The following is a 26,401-nucleotide window of genomic DNA, read 5'->3' on the forward strand; positions in this document are numbered from 1 at the left end:
GACCTTTAAACAGGTCAACATACACAAGGCTGCGGGGCCAGATGGATTACCAGGACGTGTGCTCCAGGCATGTGCTGACCAACTGGCAGGTGTCTTCACTGACATTTTTAACATGTCCCTGATTGAGTCTGTAATACCAACATGTTTCAAGCAGACCAACATACTCCCTGTGCCCAAGAACACAAAGGAAACCTGCCTAAATGACTACAGACACGTAGCACTCACGTCCGTAGCCATGGAGTGCTTTGAAAGGCTGGTAATGGCTCACATCAACACCATTATCCCAGAAACCCTAGACCCACTCCAATTTGCATACCGTCCAAACAGATACACAGATGATGCAATCTCTATTGCACTCCACACTGCTCTTTCCCACCTGGACAAAAGGAACACCTATGTGAGAATGCTGTTCATTGACTACAGCTCAGCGTTCAACACCATAGTACCCTCAAAGCTCATCACCAAGCTAAGGAACCTGGGACTAAACACCTCCCTCTGCAACTGGGTCCTGGACTTCCTGACGGGCCGCCCCCAGGTGGTGAGGGTAGGTAGCAACACATCTGACACACTGATCCTCAACACTGGAGCCCCCCAGAGGTGCGTGCTCAGTCCCCTCCTGTACTCCCTGTTCACCCATGACTGCACTGCCAGGCACGACTCCAACACCATCATTAAGTTTGCAGATGACACAACAGTGGTAGGCCTGATCACCGACAACGACGAGACAGCCTATAGGGAGGAGGTCAGAGACCTGGCCGGGTGGTGCCAGAATAACAACCTATCCCTCAACGTAACCAAAACTATGGAGATGATTGTGGACTACAGGAAAAGGAGGACCGAGTACGCCCCCATTCTCATCGACGGGGCTGTAGTGGAGCAGGTTGAGAGCTTCAAGTTCCTTGGTGTCCACATCACCAACATACCAGAATGGTCCAAACACACCAAGACAGTCGTGAAGAGGGCTCGACAAAGCCTATTCCCCCTCAGGAAACTAAAAAGATTTGGCATGGGTCCTGAGATCCTCCAAAGGTTCTACAGCTGCAACATCGAGAGCATCCTGACTGGTTGCATCACTGCCTGGTATGGCAATTGCTCGGCCTCCGACCGCAAGGCACTACAGAGGGTAGTGAGTACGGCCCAGTACATGACTGGGGCTAAGCTGCCTGCCATCCAGGACCTCTACACCAGGCGGTGTCAGAGGAAGGCCCTAAAAATTGTCAAAGACCACAGCCACCCCAGTCATAGACTGTTCTCTCTACTACTGCATGGCAAGCGGTACCGGAAGGCTTCTCAACAGTTTTTACCCCCAAGCCATACGACTCCTGAACAGGTAATCAAATGGCTACCCGGACTATTTTCATTGTGTACCCCCCGCCCCACCTCTTTTACGCTGCTGCTACTCTCTGTTTATCATATATGCCCAGTCACTTTAACTATACATTCATGTACATATGTACATACTACCTCAATTGGCCCGACCAACCAGTGCTTCCGTACATTGTCTAATCGAGCTATCTGCATTGTGTCCCACCACTCACCATCGCCAACCCCTCTTTTACGCTACTGTTACTCTCTGTTCATCATATATGCATAGTCACTTTAACCATATCTATATGTACATACTACCTCAATCAGCCCGACTAACCGGTGCCTGTATGTAGCCTCACGACTCTTATAGCCTCGCTACTGTAAATAGCCTCGCTACTGTTTTTACTGTCTTTTTACTGTTGTTTTTATTTCTTTACTTACCTATTGTTCACCTAACACCTTTTTTTTGCACTAATGGTTAGAGCCTGTAAGTAAGCATTTCACCTGTTGTATTCGGCGCACCTGACAAATAAACGTTGATTTGATTTGATTTAAATTCACTAATTTGAAGGGGTGTCCAAAAACTTTTGTGTATATAGTGTACCTACAATATATAGATATAAATTCAGGTCTACTACATGATTCCATACGTGTTATTGATATACATATGTGTTATAGATATACATGTTTGTGCCCAGGAGGTTAACCAGGGCACAAACAGGTCAAAGAGAATGAGAATGGCTAGCATCAGGTCTGTGTCTGAAAACGTTACTAGCTGTCAAAACCTTGATTCCTCTGTCCTTGTTTCCTCTGTCCTTGCTTCCTCTGTCCTTGCTTCCTCTGTCCTTGCTTCCTCTGTCCTTGCTTCCTCTGGTTCCTTACCTCCCTCTCAAAGCTCATTGGAGAAGCTTGTAACCGTTACATGTCATTCAACAGTTAACTTACTTTTTTCGTGGGCATCTTGAGCTTCATAAACTCCGCCTCTCGACAGAGCACATGCCATGGAGCATGAATCTTCACAAAGCCCACACCTGGAGTTTTAGTCTGAAATAATAAAAAAACAGATTCATTTCATAAAATAAACCTTTGGTTGGCAAGTACTGTTTGGTTGGCAAGTACTGAATGCCCAAATTATGTCCCTTTGAATGCTAGACCAACAACAGTATATGACATGACAGCATCAACATTAGAGGTATGTATAAAGGCAACAAACTAAAAGAATGAAAGAAATGCGTGTGTTTATCTCTTATCTTTAAGGAAAGCAATACATTCATCTGGATGACAGTTGGGTAAACAACGGTCTCCAAACAAATCCCTCTTCTATAGTCAGTTCAAACAAAACAATGTCTGGGAACTGAAGGCTACTTACTGTATGGCACAGAGACAAAGAGACACCATGGGAAATCATGAGAAGAATCAGCTACCCTTCTATAGAAACACGTCATCATCATTACCATGATAACGGAAGCATTTGAATCTAGGACAATGACAAAAAAGTTCAAACTAGTACCAACACAAATAGTATTCCACAGTACTGTATGTATGTTGAACAACATCAACGCAGGAGGGATTCACTGTGAAGGCTTTGATGCTGCTGTCACCCAGTCACCCAGATATGACCCTCATGATATCATTTACATGGAATCAGTGGTTACTGAGATGCTCATTCACCCACTGACATGGTACAGCACAGAGCATCTGTTCCAATGTGCAGCTCCTCCTGTGAGAAGACAAGCATGGCTGTCACGTTCCTGACCGGTTTTCTGTTATTTTGTATGTGTTTGACGGTCAGGGCGTGAGTTTGGGTGGGTAGTCTATGTTGTGTGTTTCTATGTTTGTTAAGGGTGACCTGATATGGCTCTCAATTAGAGGCAGGTGGTTTTAATTTCCTCTGATTGAGAGCCATATTAAGGTAGGTGTTTTCACACTGTTTGTTTGTGGCTGGTTGTCTCCTGTGTCTGTGTCAGTGTATGTTACGCCACAAGGGACTGTTTTCGGTTTTGTTTGTTCGTTGTTTTATGTAGTCAGTTTTCCTGTTATTGCGTTCTTCACGTTATATGTAAGTTCGTGTCCAGGTCTGTTGACTGCGTTTGTTATTTTGTAAATTCTCAAGTGTTTCGTGTTCGTCTATCATTTAAATAAATTCATTATGACTGCATACCTCGATGCGTATTGGTCCGACCCATGCTTCTCCTCTTCAGACGAAGAGGAGGAGAGCAGCCGTTACAATGGCTAGCAGGGGATGGCCTCTAACTTGATCTCAAATTCTAAACAACCAACTGTTACAGGCTATCTCAGTTTGTATTGTCTTCAATAGAGCTAAGACACGCATCATGAGTAACAAGGGACGCAGAATCTGAAACAAAACACACTCTCTAACTTTGATCTCTAACCCTTGAACAACCAACTGTCTTAACAGCCTTTGTCACTTTCTATCGTCTATCAGCCAGCATCATGTTTGTTGTTGATACAGATCATCAGTCTTTGCATAACATCTTATGAAAATACCTTGCTACTTGACATGCCTCTGTACTGTGTACTGTATGTCAAGCGACAAATGTCACCATGTCTGAAACATTAGGAGTGACATTTTCAACAACTCAAGACGCGGTGCTGTCAGTGCTATCTATAGGCTGAATCAGTTTGAGTACACAGAGCAGCATTTAATCAGAAGTGATTTAGGAATGCAGCAGCTCGTTTGTGAGAGTGTATCATGTATCCTGTTCCCACCATCACATTGTAAAACACACAGACCCCTCATGGACACAGTTAGAGGTTTTGATAGAGGCAGTGTTAGATCAGAATGTGGTTGTGTAACTGGCCTAACTAAAGGTACGCGGTGGAGCAACCCTGTCTGCTGGTCCTACTTCATTTATACTAGTTTTCTTCGGCCCAACAAACCTTAATAACAAGTGATGCTGCAACAAGTATGGAATTTAGGCGTGCAAATCTAAAAGACATCTAGTCAACCGTAATATAGTCTCGCACTGTCACACATCACATTGCATTCTGGTTCGAGAATCAGAGACAACTAGAATGTTCTAGAAACATAGAGGGTCAAGGTTAGTTCATATGGGTTTCCTAGCAGAATTTTGCATTAATCACATCACTGTTTGAATCCCAAACATTGACACCCCTCCACATCCCATCACCACCTCTGCTTCCTTCCTTCCCACTTCAGTCCCGTCCCAGTGTCCCTCCCTCTATTAGATACAGATGTGAATTACTCCCACTTAAATGTCCTCTATAGACAGATTAGTATAGTCAACAGCACTTTAATGAGCTATAATACTTAGGTCGCCTATTTTAAATCAACTAACTCCACAATGGATGGACGGTGAGAGGGAATGATAAAATACCTAAACATTACTCCCCTCTCTCCGCTAAGATCATAAGACAGAGATTGTTCTGTATGTCTTCCCCCACAGTGAACAGTCTGACACGATCACCACATGGGAAACACTTTGGGAATAGAATGATGGCTTGAATGCAATTTGGGGACAAAATGGAAAATTATACCCAGATGATTTATAACACAGTGAGTGTATGGCACCCAGAACCAAATCTCGCGTGTACCCTGCCTTGTAACAAAAGTCCACAAAAATACTACACATATGACATAATTTATATCTCTCTTTCTCACACACTTCATTGAAAACATGAAAACACTCTGTATGTGTGAGAGTGTGTGAGAGTTTGTGCTGCTCTTAAAGAGTACAGTCAAGGTATTCTGAGTGATCTTCCAGCTGGCATCGCCACACATTAGTTGCCTGGCCCTGTGTGTGTGATTGTGCGTGTGTGTTTGTGTGCATGTGTGTTTGTGTGTGTCTGTGCATGTTGTGATCCTTCCACAGAGCCCTGCCCTGTCTGTCCCTGACTTGGTAAAGAGATCTACCATGGCAGCTGTCATCTTGCCATCCTCAGCACTTGGACCGACCTAGTCTCATATTACTGGACTTCACCCTCATGACATCCTCAGGTCCTGTCCATGACAGGTTACTGTTGGTCAACGCACCACAAGACTACTACTAGAACTACACAGGGCTTTTCTTTATTCATTCGCTCTCATGACATCTAATCCAACAAGTTGATTCAATGGCTGCCATACTTTTTGACATTCTTTTTTACAAGAGATTCATCTTTTGATCCTGATCAGTGATTTGGAATTCAAAATGCATTGGCTTTGAACAAGAAAAATACAGCATAACACCGATACTAATTATGTAATGTTTAAAGGGGCAGTGCAGTTAAAAAAAGAGATTTCCCAATTTCTTTATGATATTTTCACACTATGAGGTCAAAATGACACTAAAACTGTGAAAATTTGGCTAATGCCCATTTTGTGTAAGAGCTGTTTGAAAAAAAAATCCTGGAATTCCAAGCCTGTTCAGGTGGGATGGAGATTTTGGCCCAGATCATGACATCACAATCTGGTCTGATTATTGTAACCAAGGACCAGTCAGTTTTTATTTGCATATGTATCCTCCTACTTTGAAGGGGTAATCAGGGTAGTCTCTAGAGTCTAAACCAATGGTTCTCTAATGGTTTTTCCTCAGGACCCAAATTGGACCAGGTTACAGTGGCTTGCGAAAGTACATACCCCCTTTCCTATTAGATCTTATTTAGGGGCTTCATAGCAAAGGGGGTGAATATATATGCACACACCACTTTTCCATTTCTTTATTTTTTGAATTTTTTGAAACAAGTGATTTTTTTCATTTCACTTCACCAATTTGGACTATTGTGTGTATGTCAATTACATGAAATCCAAATAAAAATATATTTAAATTACAGGTTGTAATACAACAAAATAGGAAAAACGCCAAGGGGAATGAAAACTATTATAAGGCACTGTAAATCCAACAAACAAACAAATCAATGACAGTAGCCAGGGAGGTTAAAAGGTTACCCCGGGTTACCACAGTTACCCTGGTTACTGCTGAAAGTCCTGCTAGCCCTCTATAGGCCGATTTCAGCTGGTGTTGTACCAAAGTACAATGTATCTTTTGTATACTGTTACATGGTGGGGGCTCCAGGCAAACTGGCTGACCTAAGCCCAAAGACAAAAATACCCCTGATCCACCAGCCAGCTGGAAAACAAAGACTGTAGAGGTGCAGCGGTGTTGTGTTGTGTGGAACACTCTCCCCTCTCTGCCCTAAGCTAACTCACAGCTAACGCTAGACTTGACTGGACATTGCTGATAATATCGTGTGGGTTTGGTCAAAAAGAACAGAACAGAGAAGCCGTAGAGAAGCAACTCACATCCTCATCCTTCTCCAACTCCATGCCCATATCCCTCAGGTTGCCCTCAAACTCCTCCCGGTGGAGGCGCTTGTCATCCACGTGGTAGTCCATGCTGTGGTCTTGGGAGGCCACCTCCGGGTCACCTCTGGGCTGAGGGGGTGGCGCTCGCCCCAGCCTGGCTGTCCCGCGGCGGAGGCTCCGTGTAAAGGCGTTGTCAGTGAAGCGGGAGGACTGTCGATTGGAGCGCGAGCTGCTGGGCTTTTTGATGTGGTAGGTGAGGATGTAATCCACCCGCCTCTCTCCATCCTGGAAGTACAGGCCATGCTGACATCCTGTGTTCTCCTCAGGTGTCAGGCAGTTCAGGAGCTGGGGAGAGAGGGGAGGGCTGTGCATTAGAGGACTGCTTGGGCTAGCTGCCTAGCTGAATCATGTGCATGTGTGTGTGTGTGTGCTGTGCAGCTTTTGCCATTTGTCGTGAGAGGCACAGCATGGTTAATGAGCCAGTTAGACTACAGGGGTCAAGGTGGGGTCAAGCTAGTCCCAATAGGGCTCCTAAGGAATTGAGTTCCCCTTGGGGAAGTGATCACTCTCAGTGACTTAGAGCCCGAATGCTGATTTCCAAGGCAAGCAGTATTGATAATTATTAACATGTATTAACATTTTTATATAAAAAAAAGTATTGTGCTGCTACTCTATGTGTGTACAAACAATTAAACAAATATTCCTGCTGCTATATTTTATGATATATCATTCATTTATATGAAAGGTGTCTATAGTTATAGTGTTAAAATCTATTATTGTACAAAATTCAATAGGATTTTCCTGAACATATATCACAGCAGAGAAGGTAGAAATACATTTTATAATCATAACAATCAGAGAATAAATGGAGAATAAAATATTGAAAAAATAAATTTAGGATTTTGACAATACTGTAATATGCCAGATTTCTCATCTACTGTCTCCCTGCAAACCAGAAAATATTAAACTATTGAGAGAAAGCTCTTCTTCACAAAGAATTGCAATCTTTTACTGCGGCTTGTTTAAAAGAAGGCCTCTTATACGGCCATTATAAAAATTTAAAAAATGTACACGAATAATCAAAATTCCTATATATCGACTTGGATATTTGTGTCATGATTATAACAAAATGTATGACATACTCATGGTTGATCCGGTTTCAGTCGGATATGTACAGTATAAGGCAAGTTTTCAGAGGGATATAACAAATGCTGAAATCCAAGCTTGTTTGACCATTAATGTTTGAGTGACCAAAACTCTTTGCTTATTCCTGACCTGGTGGTCCAATATTGTTGCAATAGTCAGTATTATCATTAGATACATCCAACAGTGTTATCTCTGGAACATCACCTACGAAATTATAGAAACAAATATTTGATTTTATGTGTTATGAAGAACTGCATATAATGCTATCTGCCACTATCAACATATAGTATTATTTACCCCAATGGCAGTTACATGGAGCAATGTTAAGGCCTTCCTGAACTACAGTAGCTTATTTCAGGTAAGAGTGCCAAAATGATTGATGATTGCTTGTGTGTGTGCAGACATGTGGGTGTTTCTTGTGTTTGGGTGAGCACTGACACTGATCTGGGTTGGTCTTATGACTTATCAGTTGTAATAATATTGTCCAATATTCCTGCAGACTATTTTGATAGCACTTACTGACCCAACTGATTTTCTATTTTTAATCACAATATGTAAGAAGTGGATTGTGGCCCGCCCCACATTAATATAATCACTTAATTCAATGACCTAATTTGACAATTCCACCCAATTCCATACTCTACCTCACATGCTCCCGAGTTGCGCAGCGGTCTAAGGCATGGCATCTCAGTGTTAGAGGCATCACTACAGACCCTGGCTTGATTCCAGGCTGTATCACAACCGGCCGTGATTGGAAGTCCCATAGAGCAGGAACAATTGGCCCAGTGTCGTCCGGGTTAGGGTTTAGCCGGGGTAGGCCGTCATTGTAAATAAGAATTTGTTCTTAACAGACTTGCCTCGTTAACTAAAGGTTACATAAAGGATGAAAATCTAAGACACTGTTCCATTTGTACCACTGACTGGGAAGATTTTAGGAGGCACTCACTACTGATGTGGGTTATGTGAGGTTATGGGGAGAGTGGAGTAAGTTGAGACATTCAGTATCAATCCGTCAAGGGAAATATAGTATTCTTTCAAACAAAGACATTACACAAAAAATGTAAAATGGTGGCAACAGAGAGGGTTGCCTCGCTTCTAGCTCTTAGGAAACGTTTTTTCACAAGCATTTCGCTACACCCGCAATAACATCTGATAAACACATGCATGTGACTAAATTTTGTTTATTTGATACACTGAGAGTAGAAAATATTAGGAACACCTTCCTCATATTGAGTCGCACCCCCCTTTGTCCTCAGAACAGCCTCAAGTCGACGGGGCATGGAGTCTACAAGGTGTTGAAAGCATTCCACAGGGATGCTGGGCCATTTTGACTCCAATGCTTCCCACTGTTTCAAGTTGGCTGGATGTCCTTTGGGTGGTGGACGATTCTTGATACACACGGAAACTGTTGAGCATGAAAAACCCAGCAGGGTTGCAGTTCTTGACACACTCAAACCGGTACCTCTGGCACCTACTGCCATACCCCGTTCAAAGGCACTTAAATATTTTGTCTTGCCCATTCACTCTCTGAATGGTACAAATACACAACCCATGCCTCAATTGTCTCAAGGCTTAAAAATCCTTCTTTAATTAACATCTCTCCTCCCCTTCATCTACACTAACTGAAGTGGATTTAAACAAGTGACATCAATAAGGGATCATAGTTTTCACCTGGATTCACCTGGTCAGTCTATGTTATGGAAAGAGCAGGTGTTCCTAATGTTTTGTCCACTCAGTGTATATTTCCGGATGTTGTGTGTTCCTGGAAATAATCAGAATTCATGTAAATATTACAGTTTTGTTTTTTATTAATTTTAAGCATCTTTTAACATAGGCTTAACACCTAACAAACACTTTTAACATAGGCCAGGCCCTGTTGTTACCTAATATCCCAGTGATAATGGCTTGCATTACGCATGGGAAGAAACCACTTCAATATGTACAACTTGACATTAGCTCAACCATTGGCTCAACTTACTCCATGGTCATTGACTCAACTTACCCCAAGGCAAACATTTTGAATATATTAGCCCACACAGCTACAAGGATGAACTTTCACTCTAGGTTTAGGAGCTCAAATTGAAGGTTATAGAGCCTCCAACGGAAGTATAGAACAATATTAAAATGTTCTACTTTGGTTTAGATACAAGCATCACGAAACCTCTAACACAATACATGTATTTGACTTGGAAAAAATAATTTTTGGGGACCTAACTTGCTTACCACTTTTTCCATGTGGTTTCTTCCTTCACATTCGCCATGAAATGATGGCCTCTACCTAAATATTTGGTAAAACAATAGATTTTGTGTATTGTTTCCTAAAAACAAGGTGGCTCAACGTACCCTTTTGGCTCAAATTACCCCACTCTCCTCTATCGCTGCTTTCATGACCAATTAGTTAATTCTCTGTGGCAGCTAGCCCGCCAGATGTGGAGTAGGGCTGCGTGTCATAAATTAGTTTGTTTTTGTTTACGTTCAAAAAAAGGTCCACTTTTCACAAACACACATACACACCTCTCTTGTGCATAGTTCAATTCTTCACAGAGCTGCATATGTAAAGTGGGACAAGCTGAAGCAGAGCTAGCATAGGGCGGGCTATGGGTGCAGCCATGGATGTAAGATCCTGCAGATATTTTGAAAAACAAAAATGTCTATGGTCAGGTTTTGACTATAGGCTTCTTTGAAGCAAGGTAAGACATGCCTCGTAATAGGCTATGAAGTAAAACTTCCAGGTTTCAAACTATTAAGTATGCCCACAGTATATGTTTTCAACATGCAGACTGCCTCCAGCTCAGACTACAAGGTTGCTGACGATAGCCTACCATATGCCTGCACTCAAATGGCAGTTGCTTAATATTAAGAGGAGTTGACAACTAAATAGCCTCTTTTTAACAGTGGATATCTGTTGCATGTAGAAATGTTGCGCAATGAGTGGGCTTATCAGAACACATGTTTGATCCTCAACACGGGGACCCCTCAGGGGTGCGTTCTTAGTCCCCTCCTGTACTTCCTGTTCACCTACGACTGCGTGGCTAAGCACGACTTCCAACACCATCATTAAGTTTGCTGACAACACAACAGTCCTAGGCCTGATCACCGACAACGATGAGACAGCCTATAGGGAGGAGGTCAGAGACCTGACACTTTTCCCCCCCAGGAGACTGAAAATATTTGTCATGGGTCCCCAGATCCTCAAAAAGTTTTACAGCCGCACCACCTGATATGGCAACCACCAGGTATGGCAACTGCTCCGCATCTGACCGTAAGGTGCTACAGAGGACAGTGTGTATTGTACATCACTGGGATCAAGCTTCCTGCCATCCAGAGCCTATCAACTTAGGCGGTGTCATAGGAAGGCCCCAAAAATTGTCAAAGACTCCAGTCACCCAAGTCATAGACTGTTCTCTCTGCTATCGCATGGCAAGCGGTACCGGAGCGCCAAGTCTAGGTCCAAAAGGCTCCTTAAAATCTCTTCGGGCTAGGGGGCGGTATTTTCACGTCGGGAAGAAAAGCGTGCCCAAAGTAAACTGCCTGCTACTCAGGCCAAAAAGCTAGGATATGCATTAAATTTGTAGATTTGGATAGAAAACACTCTGAAGTTTCTAAAAATGTTAGAATTATGTCTGTGAGTATAACATAACTTATTTGGCAGGGAAAACCCCAAGGGCAAACCATCCAGGATTTTTGTTGTTGTTGAGGTAACAGTGTTTTCAATGGGTTTCTATGTGGATCTTGATTTCTAAGGCACTTGCTTGCAGTTCCTATCGCTTCCACTGGATGTCAACAGTCTTTAGAAATTGGTTGATGTTTTTCCTTTGAGAAATGAAGAAGTAGGGCTGTTCAGAACGAGGGTCGAGTCTAGTCTACTGTTGTGGTTGGGGCGCGCGACCTGAAAGCTCGCTCCACTTTGTTTTTATCCGCTATTGAACGCAGTTTATCCCGTCTTAAATTTTATTGATTATTTACGTAAAAAAATACCTAAAGTTGTATTAGGAAAGTTGTTTGAAATGTTTGGATCAAGATTACAGGTAACTTATTAGATATTTTGTAGTCATGTTGCGTGAGTTGGAACCTGTGTTTTTCTGATTCAAACGCGCCAAATAAATGGACATTTTGGAGAATTATATTGTTATTTCTGAGTTTTGTGTCGCGCCTGGCAGGTTGAATTATGATTGTCATGTGTTTGTTTAATGGGGTGCTGTCCTCAAATAATAGCATGGTATGCTTTCGCCGTAAAGCCTTTTTGAAATCTGACACAGTGGCAAGATTAACAATAAGTTAAGCTTTAATTTGGTGTATTGCACTTGTATGATTGTTAAATATTTCAATTTTTTTATTTTTTATTTCGTGCTCTGCCATTTCACCTGATGTTGTCGAAACGTTCCGCTAGCGGAACCCCTAGCCGTAATAGGTCAGCTTCTACCACCAAGCCATAAGACTGCTGAACAATTAATCACATGGCCACCTGGACTATTTACATTGACATTTTACATTTGTTTTTACACTGCTGCTACTCGCTGTTTATTATCTATGCATAGTCACTTTACCCCTACCTACATGTACAAATTACCTCGACTAACCTGTACCCCTGCACATTGACTCAGTACCGGTACCCCCTGTATATAGCCTCGGTACTGTTATTTTATTGTGCTACTTTTTAGTAATTTTTTAACTTTCGTTTATTTTGTAAATATTTTCTTAACTCTATTTCTTGAACTGCATTGTTGGTGTTGGGCTCGTAAGTAAGCATTTCACGGTAAAGTCTACACCTGTTGTATTCGGCGCATGTGACAAATAAAATTTGATTTGATTTGATGTGCTGTGAGAGTGATCTCTCACTGCGCAACAGGTGATATTCCGCTCAAACTGGGCTCTGTATGAAAATACACACAAGCCCATTTAATTCCCTATAGACTGATGAGCATGACTGGTCACATTTATTTTTAGCGGCTGACTGCCTAACATCCTAATTTGCAATTTGCATTTATGATAGGCCCGATCAGCAATTCATTTGGTCAGACGGGCCCCTGGAGAACGCCCCGCCCCCTCTGTGCTGAGACTAACTCCACGCCTGGGAACAAGACAGTACAACGTGTCAGACGTCTACACTAGATACTTGTTCTGTAATTAGCCTACATGATAATTATCTCTCTACAAACTGCCAAACCAGGTCAAGCCATTTCTCAACTATATTGAGATAAAAACCTTACAAAAAAGTTATAAAGAATGGATTAACAATAGGCAAAATAGTGTAAATGTAGTTGAAAAAGATATTCAGGCTACTACTTAACCCACTTGATGTGTAAGTAGGTTTTTCAACTACATTTACACTAAACAAACATAAGTCTGACTTCCACCTATTATTTTCCAACAAATCAATCAAATCAAAAGCGTAAGCAAGTGAAATAACTGCCAAACCATTCTTTACTATAAAAACATATAGCAAACTGTTATATGATGAAGATTTCCTCCTGAGATAGTCTTAGTCTCAGTCTCCTAGTATGTAAACACATTATGTAAATCCATACATACTGTGTCTTTGTCATTCTACTCACTTGAAATTTGCCATGAAAAATCACATCCTTTAAGAAGTGCCTGGGCTTGCTAGCTGTAGCCGCTGCGTCATGAAGCAGTGAAGTCCCTGAGCTCTCTGGTGTTTCTCCAGCCATCTTCCCATCACTAGGCGAGCGCTGCCACATACTACTGCTATCAAACACAGCTCTCTCTCTCTCTCTCTCTCCCACTCTCTCTGTCACCGTCCACAGCGTTGAACCAAGCCAAAAGTCTCCCTGCTACAAGACCTAGTACTTGTTACTTGAGAAGAGTCTGAGAGTGAGATGCCAAGTAGCTAATATTAGACTTGATCTGAATGCGACAAGGTGCCCTCTCATTTCCCAATCTCTCATTACATATCATAGGTATAAGAGATATTCCCATCTTCTTCAGGGTCTGCTAGTCATTCCGAGGTTAAGGTTAAGCTGTGTTACATTTCATTAGAATGTAAACATTGGCCCAACCAATACAAACATTCCCCTGAGAGGGTCCTCAGTGAGAGATCGTGTCATCGCAACACAGCGACGGTGTACCACTTCAGATGTGGCACTGGATATGCTCTGTTGAACAAGGGGATTAAACACTTCTAATGCTGTGTATATTCACAAGATCAGTTGGACTAGTAGAACCACAAAATATTACAGTGATTAACAAGGTCAATTGGTACTTGTGTTATCAAGTGAAATTTTAAGTAAATTCCAACAGGTGGGGGGGACGGCCCCCACAATAAGTAGGGGTTGATTGATGCTCAATGATAAATTCAAATCTTCCTACCATCACATCTAAGCCAATATGACACCAATGTCAATGGTGTCCAATAACTCCAATAACTCCTTTATTGGAGTAACACAACACAAGTATCTCGTTATGATCCGTTCAGCTAGTACCAAGAACCACATACAGGATTTTTGTCACGGTCGGTAGGAAAAAATGCAATGTCTTGCAACCACCTAGCTCAAATTCTTGGTGTATGATTAAAACGAGACTATAGCATCCATACGGTGACCATTGGACTTACCATTTGTCGGACTGAATACGTTTGTAAGTAGAACAGTTTTGATTAAATGTATAATTTATCGCTCTCATGTGCCCATAGAGACTAAGCGTTGCGCTAACTTTTTGTAGCATTTCTGTCAATGCTAACATATTTTTCAGCCTAATCTCCGAGTTCTTAAACCCAGTCCAAAGTACTTAAGTTTCTGCACATCTGGTAGCTAGCTAGTAGCAAGCTTACTCTCAAGAACCCAAGGCAACTGAAGGCATTTTGTCTTATCCCAAGGGTTTTCAGCCATGTCAACTACAATGTTTTTAGAAACTTATATACATTTTCTAAAAAATGAAAAGCTGAAATATCTTGAGTCAAAAAGTATTCAACCCCTTTGTTATGGCAAGCCTAAATAAGTTCAGGAGTAAAAATCTGCCTAACAAGTCAAATAATAAGTTGCATGGACTGACTCTGTGTGCAATAATAGTGTTCAACATAATTTTTGAAAGACTACCTCATCTCTATACCCCACACATTCAGACCAATTATCTGTAAGGTCCCTCAGTCGAGCAGTGAATTTCAAACACAGATTCAACCACAAAGACCAGGGAGGTTTTCCAATGCCACGCAGAGAAGGGCACCTATTGGTAGATTCATGTTTTTTTTAAAGAAGACATTGAAAATTCCTTTGAACATGGTTAAGCCATTAATTACACTTTGGATGGTGTATTAATACACCCAGTCACTACAAAGATACAGGCTAACTCAGTTGCCGGAGACGAAGGAAACCACTCAGGGAATTCACCATGAGGCCAATGGTGACTTTAAAAGTTACACAGTTTAATGGCTGTGATAGGAGAAAACTGAGGATGGATCAACAACATTGTAGTTACTCCTGTCACGTTCCTGACATGTTTTCCATTGTTTTTGTATTTGTTTAGTATGGTCAGGGCGTGAGCTGGGTGGGTAGTCTATGTTATGTGTTTCTATGTTGGGTTCAATGTGTTGCCTGATATGGTTCTCAATTAGGGGCAGGTGTTTGACGTTTCCTCTGATTGAGAACCATATTAAGGTAGGTTGTTCACACTGTTTGTTTGTGGGTGATTGTTCCTGTGTCTGTGTATGTCGCACCACACGGGACAGTTACATTTTCGTTCGTGTATGTGTTCGTTCTTGTTAGTATGTTATGTTCTCTAGTTCAGGTTTGTTCACATCGTTTATTGTTTTGTAGTTATCCAAGTGTTCTTCGTGTTCGTCTTTATTTAATAAATTCATCATGTCTTCACAACACGCTGCGTTTTGGTCCGATCCCTATACCTCCTCTTCAGACGAAGAGGAGGAAATCAGACGTTACAACTCCACAATACTAACCTAAATGACAGAGTGAAAAGAAGGAAGCCTGTACATACAAAAAATATTCCAAAATATGCATTTTGTTTGCAATAAAGCACTAAAGTAAAACTGCAAAAAAAATGTGCCAAAGAAATAAGCTTTATGTCCTGAATACAAAGTGTTACACGGAACCCAAACCCGGCTGCGTGCTTGCACCATCGTGGGCTATCGTGCATACATGTATTTTGCCTCCTCACTCCAAACGCGATCACGACACGTAGGTTAAAATATCAATACAAACTCTGAACCAATAACATTGATTTGGGGACAGGTCGAAAAGCATTAAACATGCATTAAACATGTATGGCAATTTAGCTAGTTAGCTTGCACTTGCTAGCTAAAGTTAATTTGTCCTATTACCTTGCTGTTGCTAGCTAATTTGTCCTGGGATATAAACATTGAGTTGTTATTTTACCTGAAATGCACAAGGACCTCTACTCCGACAATTAATCCACGCATAAAACGGCCAACCGAATCGTTTCTAGTCATCTCTTCTCTTTCCATTCTTTTTCATCTTTGAACTTATATGGTGATCGCATCTAAACTTTCATTGTATTACCACGACAACCGGTAATAAAGTTCATCTTTCAATCACCCATGTGGGTATAACCAATAAGGAGATGGCATGTGGGTACCTGCTTCTATAAACCAATGAGGAGATGGGAGAGGCAGGACTTTCAGCGCGATCTGCGTCAGAAATAGGAGGAAAATAAACAAAAATAAGTGAGCCTCCAACCCCAACGTTCCACCTCATTCCCCCAACCCCACCCATCCAACATGTCTCTATCCAACCACCCAACCCCACCCATCTAAGATGTCTCTATCCAACCACCCAAACCCACCCATCCAACATGTCTCTATCCAACCACCCAACCCCACCCAACCCCACCCATCCAACATGCCTCTATCCAACCCCCCAACCCCACCCATCCAACATGTCTCTATCCAACCACCCAACCCCCCAACCCCACCCATCCAACATGTCTCTACCCAACCCCCCAACCCCACCCATCCAACATGTCAATACCCAACCCCCCAACCCCACCCATCCAACATATCTCTATCCAACCCCCCAACCCCACATGTCTCTATCCAACCCCCCAACCCCACCCATCCAACATGTCTCTATCCAACCACCCAACCCCACCCATCCAACATGTCTCTATCCAACCACCCAACCCCACCCATCTAACATGTCTCTATCCAACCCCCCAACCCCACCCATCCAACATGTCTCTACCCAACCACCCAACCCCACCCATCCAACCTGTCTCTATGCAACCCCCCAACCCCCCCACCCCACCCATCCAACATGTCTCTACCCAACCACCCAACCCCACCCATCCAAACTGTCTCTATCCAACCCCCCAACCCCCCAACCCCACCCATCCAACATGTCTCTATCCAACCCCCCAACCCCCCAACCCCACCCATCCAACATGTCTCTACCCAACCCCCCAACCCCACCCATCCAACATGTCTCTACCCAACCCCCCAACCCCACCCATCCAACATGTCTCTATCCAACCCCCCAACCCCACCCATCCAACATGTCTCTATCCAACCCCCCAACCCCACCCATCCAACATGTCTCTATCCAACCCCCCAACCCCACCCATCCAACATGTCTCTACCCAACCCCCCAACCCTACCCATCCAAGATGTCTCTATCCAACCCCCCAACCCCACCCATCCAACATGTCTCTATCCAACCCCCCAACCCCCCAACCCCACCCATCCAACATGTCTCTACCCAACCCCCCAACCCCACCCATCCAACATGTCAATACCCAACCCCCCAACCCCACCCATCCAACATGTCTCTATCCAACCACCCAATCCCACCCATCCAAAATGTCTCTATCCAACCACCAAACCCCACCCAACCCCACCCATCCAAGATGTCTCTATCCAACCCCCCAACCCCACCCAACCCCACCCATCAAACATGTCTCTACCCAACCCCACCCATCCAACATGTCTCTACCCAACCCCCCAACCCCACCCATCCAACATGTCTCTACCCAACCCCACCCATCCAACATGTCTCTATCCAACCCCCCAACCCCCCAACCCCACCCAACCCCACCCATCAAACATGTCTCTACCCAACCCCACCCATCCAACATGTCTCTACCCAACCCCCCAACCCCACCCATCCAACATGTCTCTACCCAACCCCCCAACCCCACCCATCCAACATGTCTCTATCCAACCCCCCAACCCCACCCATCCAACATGTCTCTATCCAACCCCCCAACCCCACCCATCCAACATGTCTCTATCCAACCCCCCAACCCCACCCATCCAACATGTCTCTATCCAACCCCCCAACCCCACCCAACCCCACCCATCCAACATGTCTCTATCCAACCACCCAACCCCATCCAACCCCACCCATCCAACATGTCTCTATCCAACCACCCAACCCCACCCATCCAACATGTCTCTACCCAACCCCCCAACACCACCCAACCCCACCCATCCAACATGTCTCTACCCAACCCCCCAACCCCACCCATCCAAGATGTCTCTATCCAACCCCCCAACCACACCCATCCAACATGTCTCTACCCAACCCCCCAACCCCACTTATCCAATATGTCTCTATCCAACCCCCCAACCCCACCCATCCAACATGTCTCTACCCAACCCCCCAACCCCACCCATCCAACATGTCTCTATCCAACCACCCAACTCCACCCATCCAACATGTCTCTATCCAACCACCCAACCCCACCCATCTAACATGTCTCTATCCAACCCCCCAACCCCCCAACCCCACCCATCCAACATGTCAATACCCAACCCCCCCCCATCCAACATGTCTCTACCCAACCCCCCAACCCCACCCATCCAACATGTCTCTACCCAACCCCCCAACCCCACCTATCCAACCTGTCTCTACCCACCCCCCAACCCCACCCATCCAACATGTCTCTACCCCACCCCCCAACCCCACCCATCCAACATGTCTCTACCTAACCCCCCAACCCCACCCATCCAACATGTCTCTACCCCACACCCCAACCCGACCCATCCAACATGTCTCTATCCAACCACCCAACCCCACCCATTCAACATGTCTCTATCCAACCACCCAACCCCACCCATTCAACATGTCTCTATCCAACCCCCCAACCCCACCCATCCAACATGTCTCTATCCAACCCCCCAACCCCACCCATCCAACATGTCTCTATCCAACCCCCCAACCCCACCCATCCAACATGTCTCTATCCAACCCCCCAACCCCACCCATCCAACATGTCTCTATCCAACCCCCCAACCCCACCCATCCAACATGTCTCTATCCAACCCCCCAACCCCACCCATCCAACATGTCTCTATCCAACCCCCCAACCCCACCCATCCAACATGTCTCTATCCAACCCCCCAACCCCACCCATCCAACATGTCTCTACCCAACCCCCCAACCCCACCCATCCAACATGTCTCTATCCAACCCCCCAACCCCACCCATCCAACATGTCTCTACCCAACCCCCCAACCCCACCCATCCAACATGTCAATACCCAACCCCCCAACCCCACCCATCCAACATATCTCTATCCAACCCCCCAACCCCACATGTCTCTATCCAACCCCCCAACCCCACCCATCCAACATGTCTCTATCCAACCACCCAATCCCACCCATCCAAAATGTCTCTATCCAACCAGCAAACCCCACCCAACCCCACCCATCCAAGATGTCTCTATCCAACCCCCCAACCCCACCCATCAAACATGTCTCTATCCAACCCCCCAACCCCACCCATCCAACATGTCTCTATCCAACCACCCAACTCCACCCATCCAACATGTCTCTATCCAACCACCCAACCCCACCCATCTAACATGTCTCTATCCAACCCCCCAACCCCCCAACCCCACCCATCCAACATGTCAATACCCAACCCCCCCCATCCAACATGTCTCTACCCAACCCCCCAACCCCACCCATCCAACATGTCTCTACCCAACCCCCCAACCCCACCTATCCAACCTGTCTCTACCCACCCCCCAACCCCACCCATCCAACATGTCTCTACCCCACCCCCCAACCCCACCCATCCAACATGTCTCTACCTAACCCCCCAACCCCACCCATCCAACATGTCTCTACCCCACCCCCCAACCCCACCCATCCAACATGTCTCTATCCAACCACCCAACCCCAACCATCCAACATGTCTCTATCCAACCCCCCAACCCCACCCATCCAACATGTCTCTATCCAACCCCCCAACCCCACCCATCCAACATGTCTCTATCCAACCCCCCAACCCCACCTATCCAACATGTCTCTATCCAACCCCCCAACCCCCCAACCCCACCCATCCAACATGTCTCTACCCAACCCCCCAACCCCACCCATCCAACATGTCTCTATCCAACCCCCCAACCCCCCAACCCCACCCATCCAACATGTCTCTACCCAACCCCCCAACCCCCCAACCCCACCCATCCAACATGTCTCTACCCAACCCCCCAACCCCACCCATCCAACATGTCAATACCCAACCCCCCAACCCCACCCATCCAACATATCTCTATCCAACCCCCCAACCCCACATGTCTCTATCCAACCCCCCAACCCCACCCATCCAACATGTCTCTATCCAACCACCCAATCCCACCCATCCAAAATGTCTCTATCCAACCACCAAACCCCACCCAACCCCACCCATCCAAGATGTCTCTATCCAACCCCCCAACCCCACCCAACCCCACCCATCAAACATGTCTCTACCCAACCCCACCCATCCAACATGTCTCTACCCAACCCCCCAACCCCACCCATCCAACATGTCTCTACCCAACCCCACCCATCCAACATGTCTCTATCCAACCCCCCAACCCCCCAACCCCACCCAACCCCACCCATCAAACATGTCTCTACCCAACCCCACCCATCCAACATGTCTCTATCCAACCACCCAACCCCCCAACCCCACCCATCCAACATGTCTCTACCCAACCCCCCAACCCCACCCATCCAACATGTCAATACCCAACCCCCCAACCCCACCCATCCAACATATCTCTATCCAACCCCCCAACCCCACATGTCTCTATCCAACCCCCCAACCCCACCCATCCAACATGTCTCTATCCAACCACCCAATCCCACCCATCCAAAATGTCTCTATCCAACCACCAAACCCCACCCAACCCCACCCATCCAAGATGTCTCTATCCAACCCCCCAACCCCACCCATCAAACATGTCTCTACCCAACCCCACCCATCCAACATGTTTCTATCCAACCCCCCAACCCCCCAACCCCACCCAACCCCACCCATCCAACATGTCTCTACCCAACCCCCCAACCCCACCCATCCAACATGTCTCTATCCAACCCCCCAACCCCACCCATCCAACATGTCTCTATCCAACCCCCCAACCCCACTCAACCCCACCCATCCAACATGTCTCTACCCAACCCCCCAACCCCACCCATCCAAGATGTCTCTATCCAACCCCCCAACCACACCCATCCAACATGTCTCTAACCAACCCCCCAACCCCACCTATCCAATATGTCTCTATCCAACCCCCCAACCCCACCCATCCAACATGTCTCTATCCAACCCCCCAACTCCACCCATCCAACATGTCTCTATCCAACCACCCAACTCCACCCATCCAACATGTCTCTACCCAACCACCCAACCCCCCAACCCCACCCATCCAACATGTCTCTATCCAACCCCCCAACCCCACCCATCCAACATGTCTCTATCCAACCACCCAACTCCACCCATCCAACATGTCTCTATCCAACCACCCAACTCCACCCATCCAACATGTCTCTACCCAACCACCCAACCCCCCAACCCCACCCATCCAACATGTCTCTATCCAACCCCCCAACCCCCCAACCCCACCCATCCAACATGTCAATACCCAACCCCCCCATCCAACATGTCTCTACCCAACCCCCCAACCCCACCCATCCAACATGTCTCTACCCAACCCCCCAACCCCACCTATCCAACCTGTCTCTACCCAACCCCCCAACCCCACCCATCCAACATGTCTCTACCCAACCCCCCAACCCCACCCATCCAACATGTCTCTACCCAACCCCCCAACCCCACCCATCCAACATGTCTCTACCCCACCCCCCAACCCCACCCATCCAACATGTCTCTACCCAACCCCCCAACCCCACCCATCCAACATGTCTCTACCCAACCCCCCAACCCCACCCATCCAACATGTCTCTACCCCACCCCCCAACCCCACCCATCCAACATGTCTCTACCCAACCCCCCAACCCCACCCATCCAACATGTCTCTACCCAACCCCCCAACCCCACCCATCCAACATGTCTCTACCCAACCCCCCAACCCCACCCATCCAACATGTCTCTACCCAACCCCCCAACCCCACCCATCCAACATGTCTCTACCCAACCCCCCAACCCCACCCATCCAACATGTCTCTACCCAACCACCCAACCAACATGTCTCTACCCAACCACCCAACCAACATGTCTCTACCCAACCACCCAACCAACATGTCTCTACCCAACCACCCATCCAACATGTCTCTACCCAACCACCCATCCAACATGTCTCTACCCAACCCCCCAACCCCACCTATCCAACCTGTCTCTACCCAACCACCCAACCCAACCCCACCCAACCCCACCCATCCAACATGTCTCTACCCAACCCCCCAACCCCACCTATCCAACCTGTCTCTACCCAACCCCCCAACCCCACCTATCCAACATGTCTCCATCCAACCATCCAACATGTCTCTACCAGGATATAAGGTTTCCAGTTTGCATAAAGTCCAGTGTATATACAGGTAACTGCCTAAATAAAGCAAACACTTGAGTAAATGATAAATGACACAAAGTTTATTGAAAGCAGGTTCTTCCACACAGTTGTGATTCCTGAGTTAATTAAGCAATTAACATCCTTGCATGCTTAGGGTCATGTATAAAAATGCTGTGCATGCCATTATGGAACCGGGGTCATCGGTTTTCCACGCCCTAGCTGGCTCGAGAGGTTTCCTTGCCCCGGTTGGCTCGGAAGGCGCCCATCCCACGTCGGGCCTCAGCCGGATCGTCAGTTCTTGTTCGCCCAGCTGGTCCAGGAGTTTATGTTTTTTGTTTTGTTGGTGACGTCGGGGTGGATCCTGCCGCCAATGGAACCGGGGTTGCCTAAGCCAGCCCGTCGGGCTTTCACGCCCTGGCTGGCTCGAGAGGTTTCCCACGTCACACTCCACTGGAACATCGGGCTCCCCTTCTGCTGCGGGATCAACAGGCTCTCATTGCCTCAGCTGGATCGTCAGGCTCTCATGCCTCGGCCGGCTCGCCAGGCTCTCAAGCTCCTGCCGGTTTCGTCGGGATTTCTCGCCCCAACCGGCTTTCCCAGCGCCCATGTCTCGGCTGGTTCGCCTAGGTGGGACGCCAGGTGGCGTCCCAAGAGGGAGGGTACTGTCACGTCTGCTCCCGCTCTTCCCTTCCCCTGGCGCTTGAGGGCGCCAGATTACCCTGCATCACACGCTCCTGCTATCATCACTCACACCTGCCCTCCCTCGTCACTCGCTTCAGCGTTATTGGACTCACCTGGACTCACTTATCACCTGTTTATTTTCTCCCCTATATTTGTCAGTTCCCCAGCTCTGTTCCCGGCTGCTGCATTGTATTGTTTTGGTCTCTTGAATTTGTTTCTGACGCTGTTCCTGTCTCGTCTCTGTCCGTTATAATGAAATGTTTTACTCCCCGTACCTGCTTCGTCTCTCCAGCGTAATTCCGCGTGACACAGTCATCGAATATGCTGTAATAGAAAAAAATCGGCCATGTTCATAAAAAAAAAGATCCTCCCTCATCTTAAATGGCAGCGACCGACACTGCTCTGAAGAGTATGAATTAGGCTTTTTGAGAAGGTTTGAATCCTAAGCAACTTGCCTACACAATGTTTGAAGTACAATAGACGGAGACAGCTACTGTAACAGGTCAAAGCTGTGTGCTGGAAATCCTTGGTAGAGCATGGGTAAAGTAGTCAATGTGGTGCTCGTAAATGTCCTTACTTTTACAGTTTCAGACCAATGCCCAGCTCTCATTCAAAACATGTTTTTGTTTGTTTCTAATTTAACCTTTATTTTGACATGCTGAGACCAAGAATATTTGACAGATGAGCTCGGTTATTACAAAAACAAATTAAGGTTAGTAATAGAAGATAGCCAACAAAGGTAAAACTATATTTGTGAACTACTAGTTAATAGCCACAACAACAAAAAAAATCTGGACAGAATCTTAAAATTATGTGACATTGCATAACTCTGAAAAATAGCCTCCAGGGACAGTTTATTTTTAGCTACTAAAAAAGTAAAACAAATACACAACTAACTAATAAACATAACAAGAGCAGCCTTGTAAACCAGCGAGTGGTCCCAGAGGAAAACATGTCTCAGTCTGCTCCACACAGGAAGCTGAGGCAAAGTTCACTTCTCACAGGTCTAGGGAACATAAGGATGTGGTCAGATCACCCCAATGCTTAGTGTTACTGTATACAGCTAGCCTAGGACACTCCCCATTTTTATTTATTTATTTTACCAGGTAAGTTGACTGAGAACACATTCTCATTTACAGCAGCGACCTGGGGAATAGTTACAGCGGAGAGGAGGGGGATGAATGAACCAATTGTAAACTGGGGATGATTAGGTGGCCATGATGGTATGAAGGCAGATTGGGAATTTAGCCAGGACATCAGGGTTAACACTCCTACTCTTACGAAAAGTGCCATGGGATCTTTAGTGACCACAGAGAGTCAGGACACCCGTTTAATGTCTCATCCAAAAGACTGCACCCTACACAGGGCAATGTTCCCAATCACTGCCCTGGGGCATTGGGATATTTTTTTAGACCAGAGGAAAGGGTGCCTCCTACTGGCCCTTCAACACCACAGCATCTGGTCACCCATCCATGGACTGACCAGGACCAACCCTACTTTGCGTCAGAAGCGAGCCAGCAGTGGGATGCAGGGTGTTATGCTGCTGGCAATGACCCAAGTGCTGTATACTGCTAGGAAAGTCCTTACAGCTAGCCTAGGACATTACTGTATACAGCTAGCCTATGACATTACTGTATACAGCTATCATAGGATATAATATGATTACAATATTTTTGCTGGTAATGTAACTGATTACCGTTTTTTGTAATCAGATTACATGTAGCATGTAATCAGTTACTCCCCAACCCTGCCAATACATTTTCTCAATAATGCACGTAAAATGTCTAGCAAACCACCTGTAGGCCAAACAACTAATTAACTTCAGCCAGCATTTCCCAAAAGGCTTGTTACAGAACTGTTCCATGTCTACATCAACCCAAAATATCCAACACCTAGCAGACATCGTTTCATGTTATCAGTCAGTCAAGAGTTATACACTTGTCACGGTGCGGAGTGTTACGTATGCAGACAGAGTAGAGAAATAGAGTACCAGTCAAAAGTTTGTGATTGGAAGACATACTGTATATAGTGATGCATATAATCCTTCAGAACAACGTACAGGCCTTCAGCTATTTTTCTTGCCTGTCCTTAATGTGTGCAAACAGGCATATGCCATATCATATGCCACTAGACATTTACAATACCAGTCAAAAGTTTGAACACAACTACTCATTCAAGGGTTTTTCTTAATTTTTACTAAGTTTGTAGAATAATAGTGAAGACATCAAAACTATGAAATAACACATATGGAATCATGTAAAAAGCAAAAAAGTGTTAAACAAATCAAAATATATTTTATATTTCAGATTCTTAAAAATAGCCACCCTTTGCCTTGATGACAACTTTGCACACTCTTGGCAATCTCTCAACCAGTCACCTGGAATGCACTTAAATCAGGTGTGCTTTGTCAACAGTTAGTTTGTGGACTTTCTTTGCTTCTTAATGCGTTTGAGCCAATCAGTTGTGTTGTAACAAGGTATGGGGGGCGGGGGGGGGGGGGGGGGGGGGGGGGGTGTATACAGAAGATAGCCCTATCTGGGAAAAGACCAAGTCCATAGTATGGCAAGAACAGCTAAAATAAGCAAATAAGTCCATAATTACTGTAAGACATGAAGGTCAGTCAATGCAGAACATTTCGACAACTACTGTGATTATTATTATTTGACCATGCTGGTCATTTACGAACATTTGAACATCTTGGCCATGTTCTGTTATAATCTCCACCCGGCACAGCCAGAAGAGGACTGGCCACCCCTCATAGCCTGGTTCCTCTCTAGGTTTCTTTCTAGGTTTTGGCCTTTCTAGGGAGTTTTTCCTAGCCACCGTGCTTCTACAGCTGCATTGCTTGCTGTTTGGGGTTTTAGGCTGGGTTTCTGTACAGCACTTTGAGATATCAGCTGATGTAAGAAGGGCTGTATAAATACATTTGATTTGATTTGATTTCAAGAACTTTGAAAGTTTCTTCAAGTGCAGTTGCAAAAACCATCAAGCGCTATGATGAAACTGGCTCTTATGAGGACCGCCACAGGAAAGGAAGACCCAGAGTTGCCTCTGCTGCAGAGGATAAATTAATCAGAGTTACCAGCCTCAGATATTGCAGCCCAAATAAACGTTTCAAAGAGTAACCCTCAACATCAACTGTTCAGAAGAGACTAAGTGAATCAGGCCTTCATGGTGGAATTGCTGCAAAGAAACCACTACTAAAGGACACTAAGAAGAGACTTGCTTGGACCAAGAAACACGAACAATGAACATTAGACTGTGGAAATCTGT

The 26,401-nt window shown here is 45.6% G+C and overlaps 1 protein-coding gene across 3 annotated transcripts in view; it reads right to left on the reverse strand.

The window, feature by feature from the left end:
- Positions 1-26,401, reverse strand: part of LOC129862041 (anoctamin-1-like) — a 124,562-nt gene that overhangs the window by 78,596 nt on the left and 19,565 nt on the right. For 2 of the 3 annotated variants that reach the window (XM_055933368.1, XM_055933366.1), the window contains exons 1-3: positions 13,276-13,565; positions 6,572-6,919; positions 2,254-2,352 (exon numbers count right to left, since the gene is read on the reverse strand). In XM_055933368.1, the coding sequence (XP_055789343.1) occupies positions 2,254-2,352; positions 6,572-6,919; positions 13,276-13,419 (591 nt within the window). In that variant the 5' untranslated portion in view covers positions 13,420-13,565. Of the gene's footprint in view, positions 1-2,253; positions 2,353-6,571; positions 6,920-13,275; positions 13,566-26,401 lie in introns of those variants that run through there. The other variant, XM_055933367.1, reaches the window with a different exon arrangement.

This window comes from Salvelinus fontinalis, chromosome 9 (genome assembly GCF_029448725.1).
Source record: "Salvelinus fontinalis isolate EN_2023a chromosome 9, ASM2944872v1, whole genome shotgun sequence".
Classification (NCBI taxonomy): domain Eukaryota; kingdom Metazoa; phylum Chordata; class Actinopteri; order Salmoniformes; family Salmonidae; genus Salvelinus; species Salvelinus fontinalis.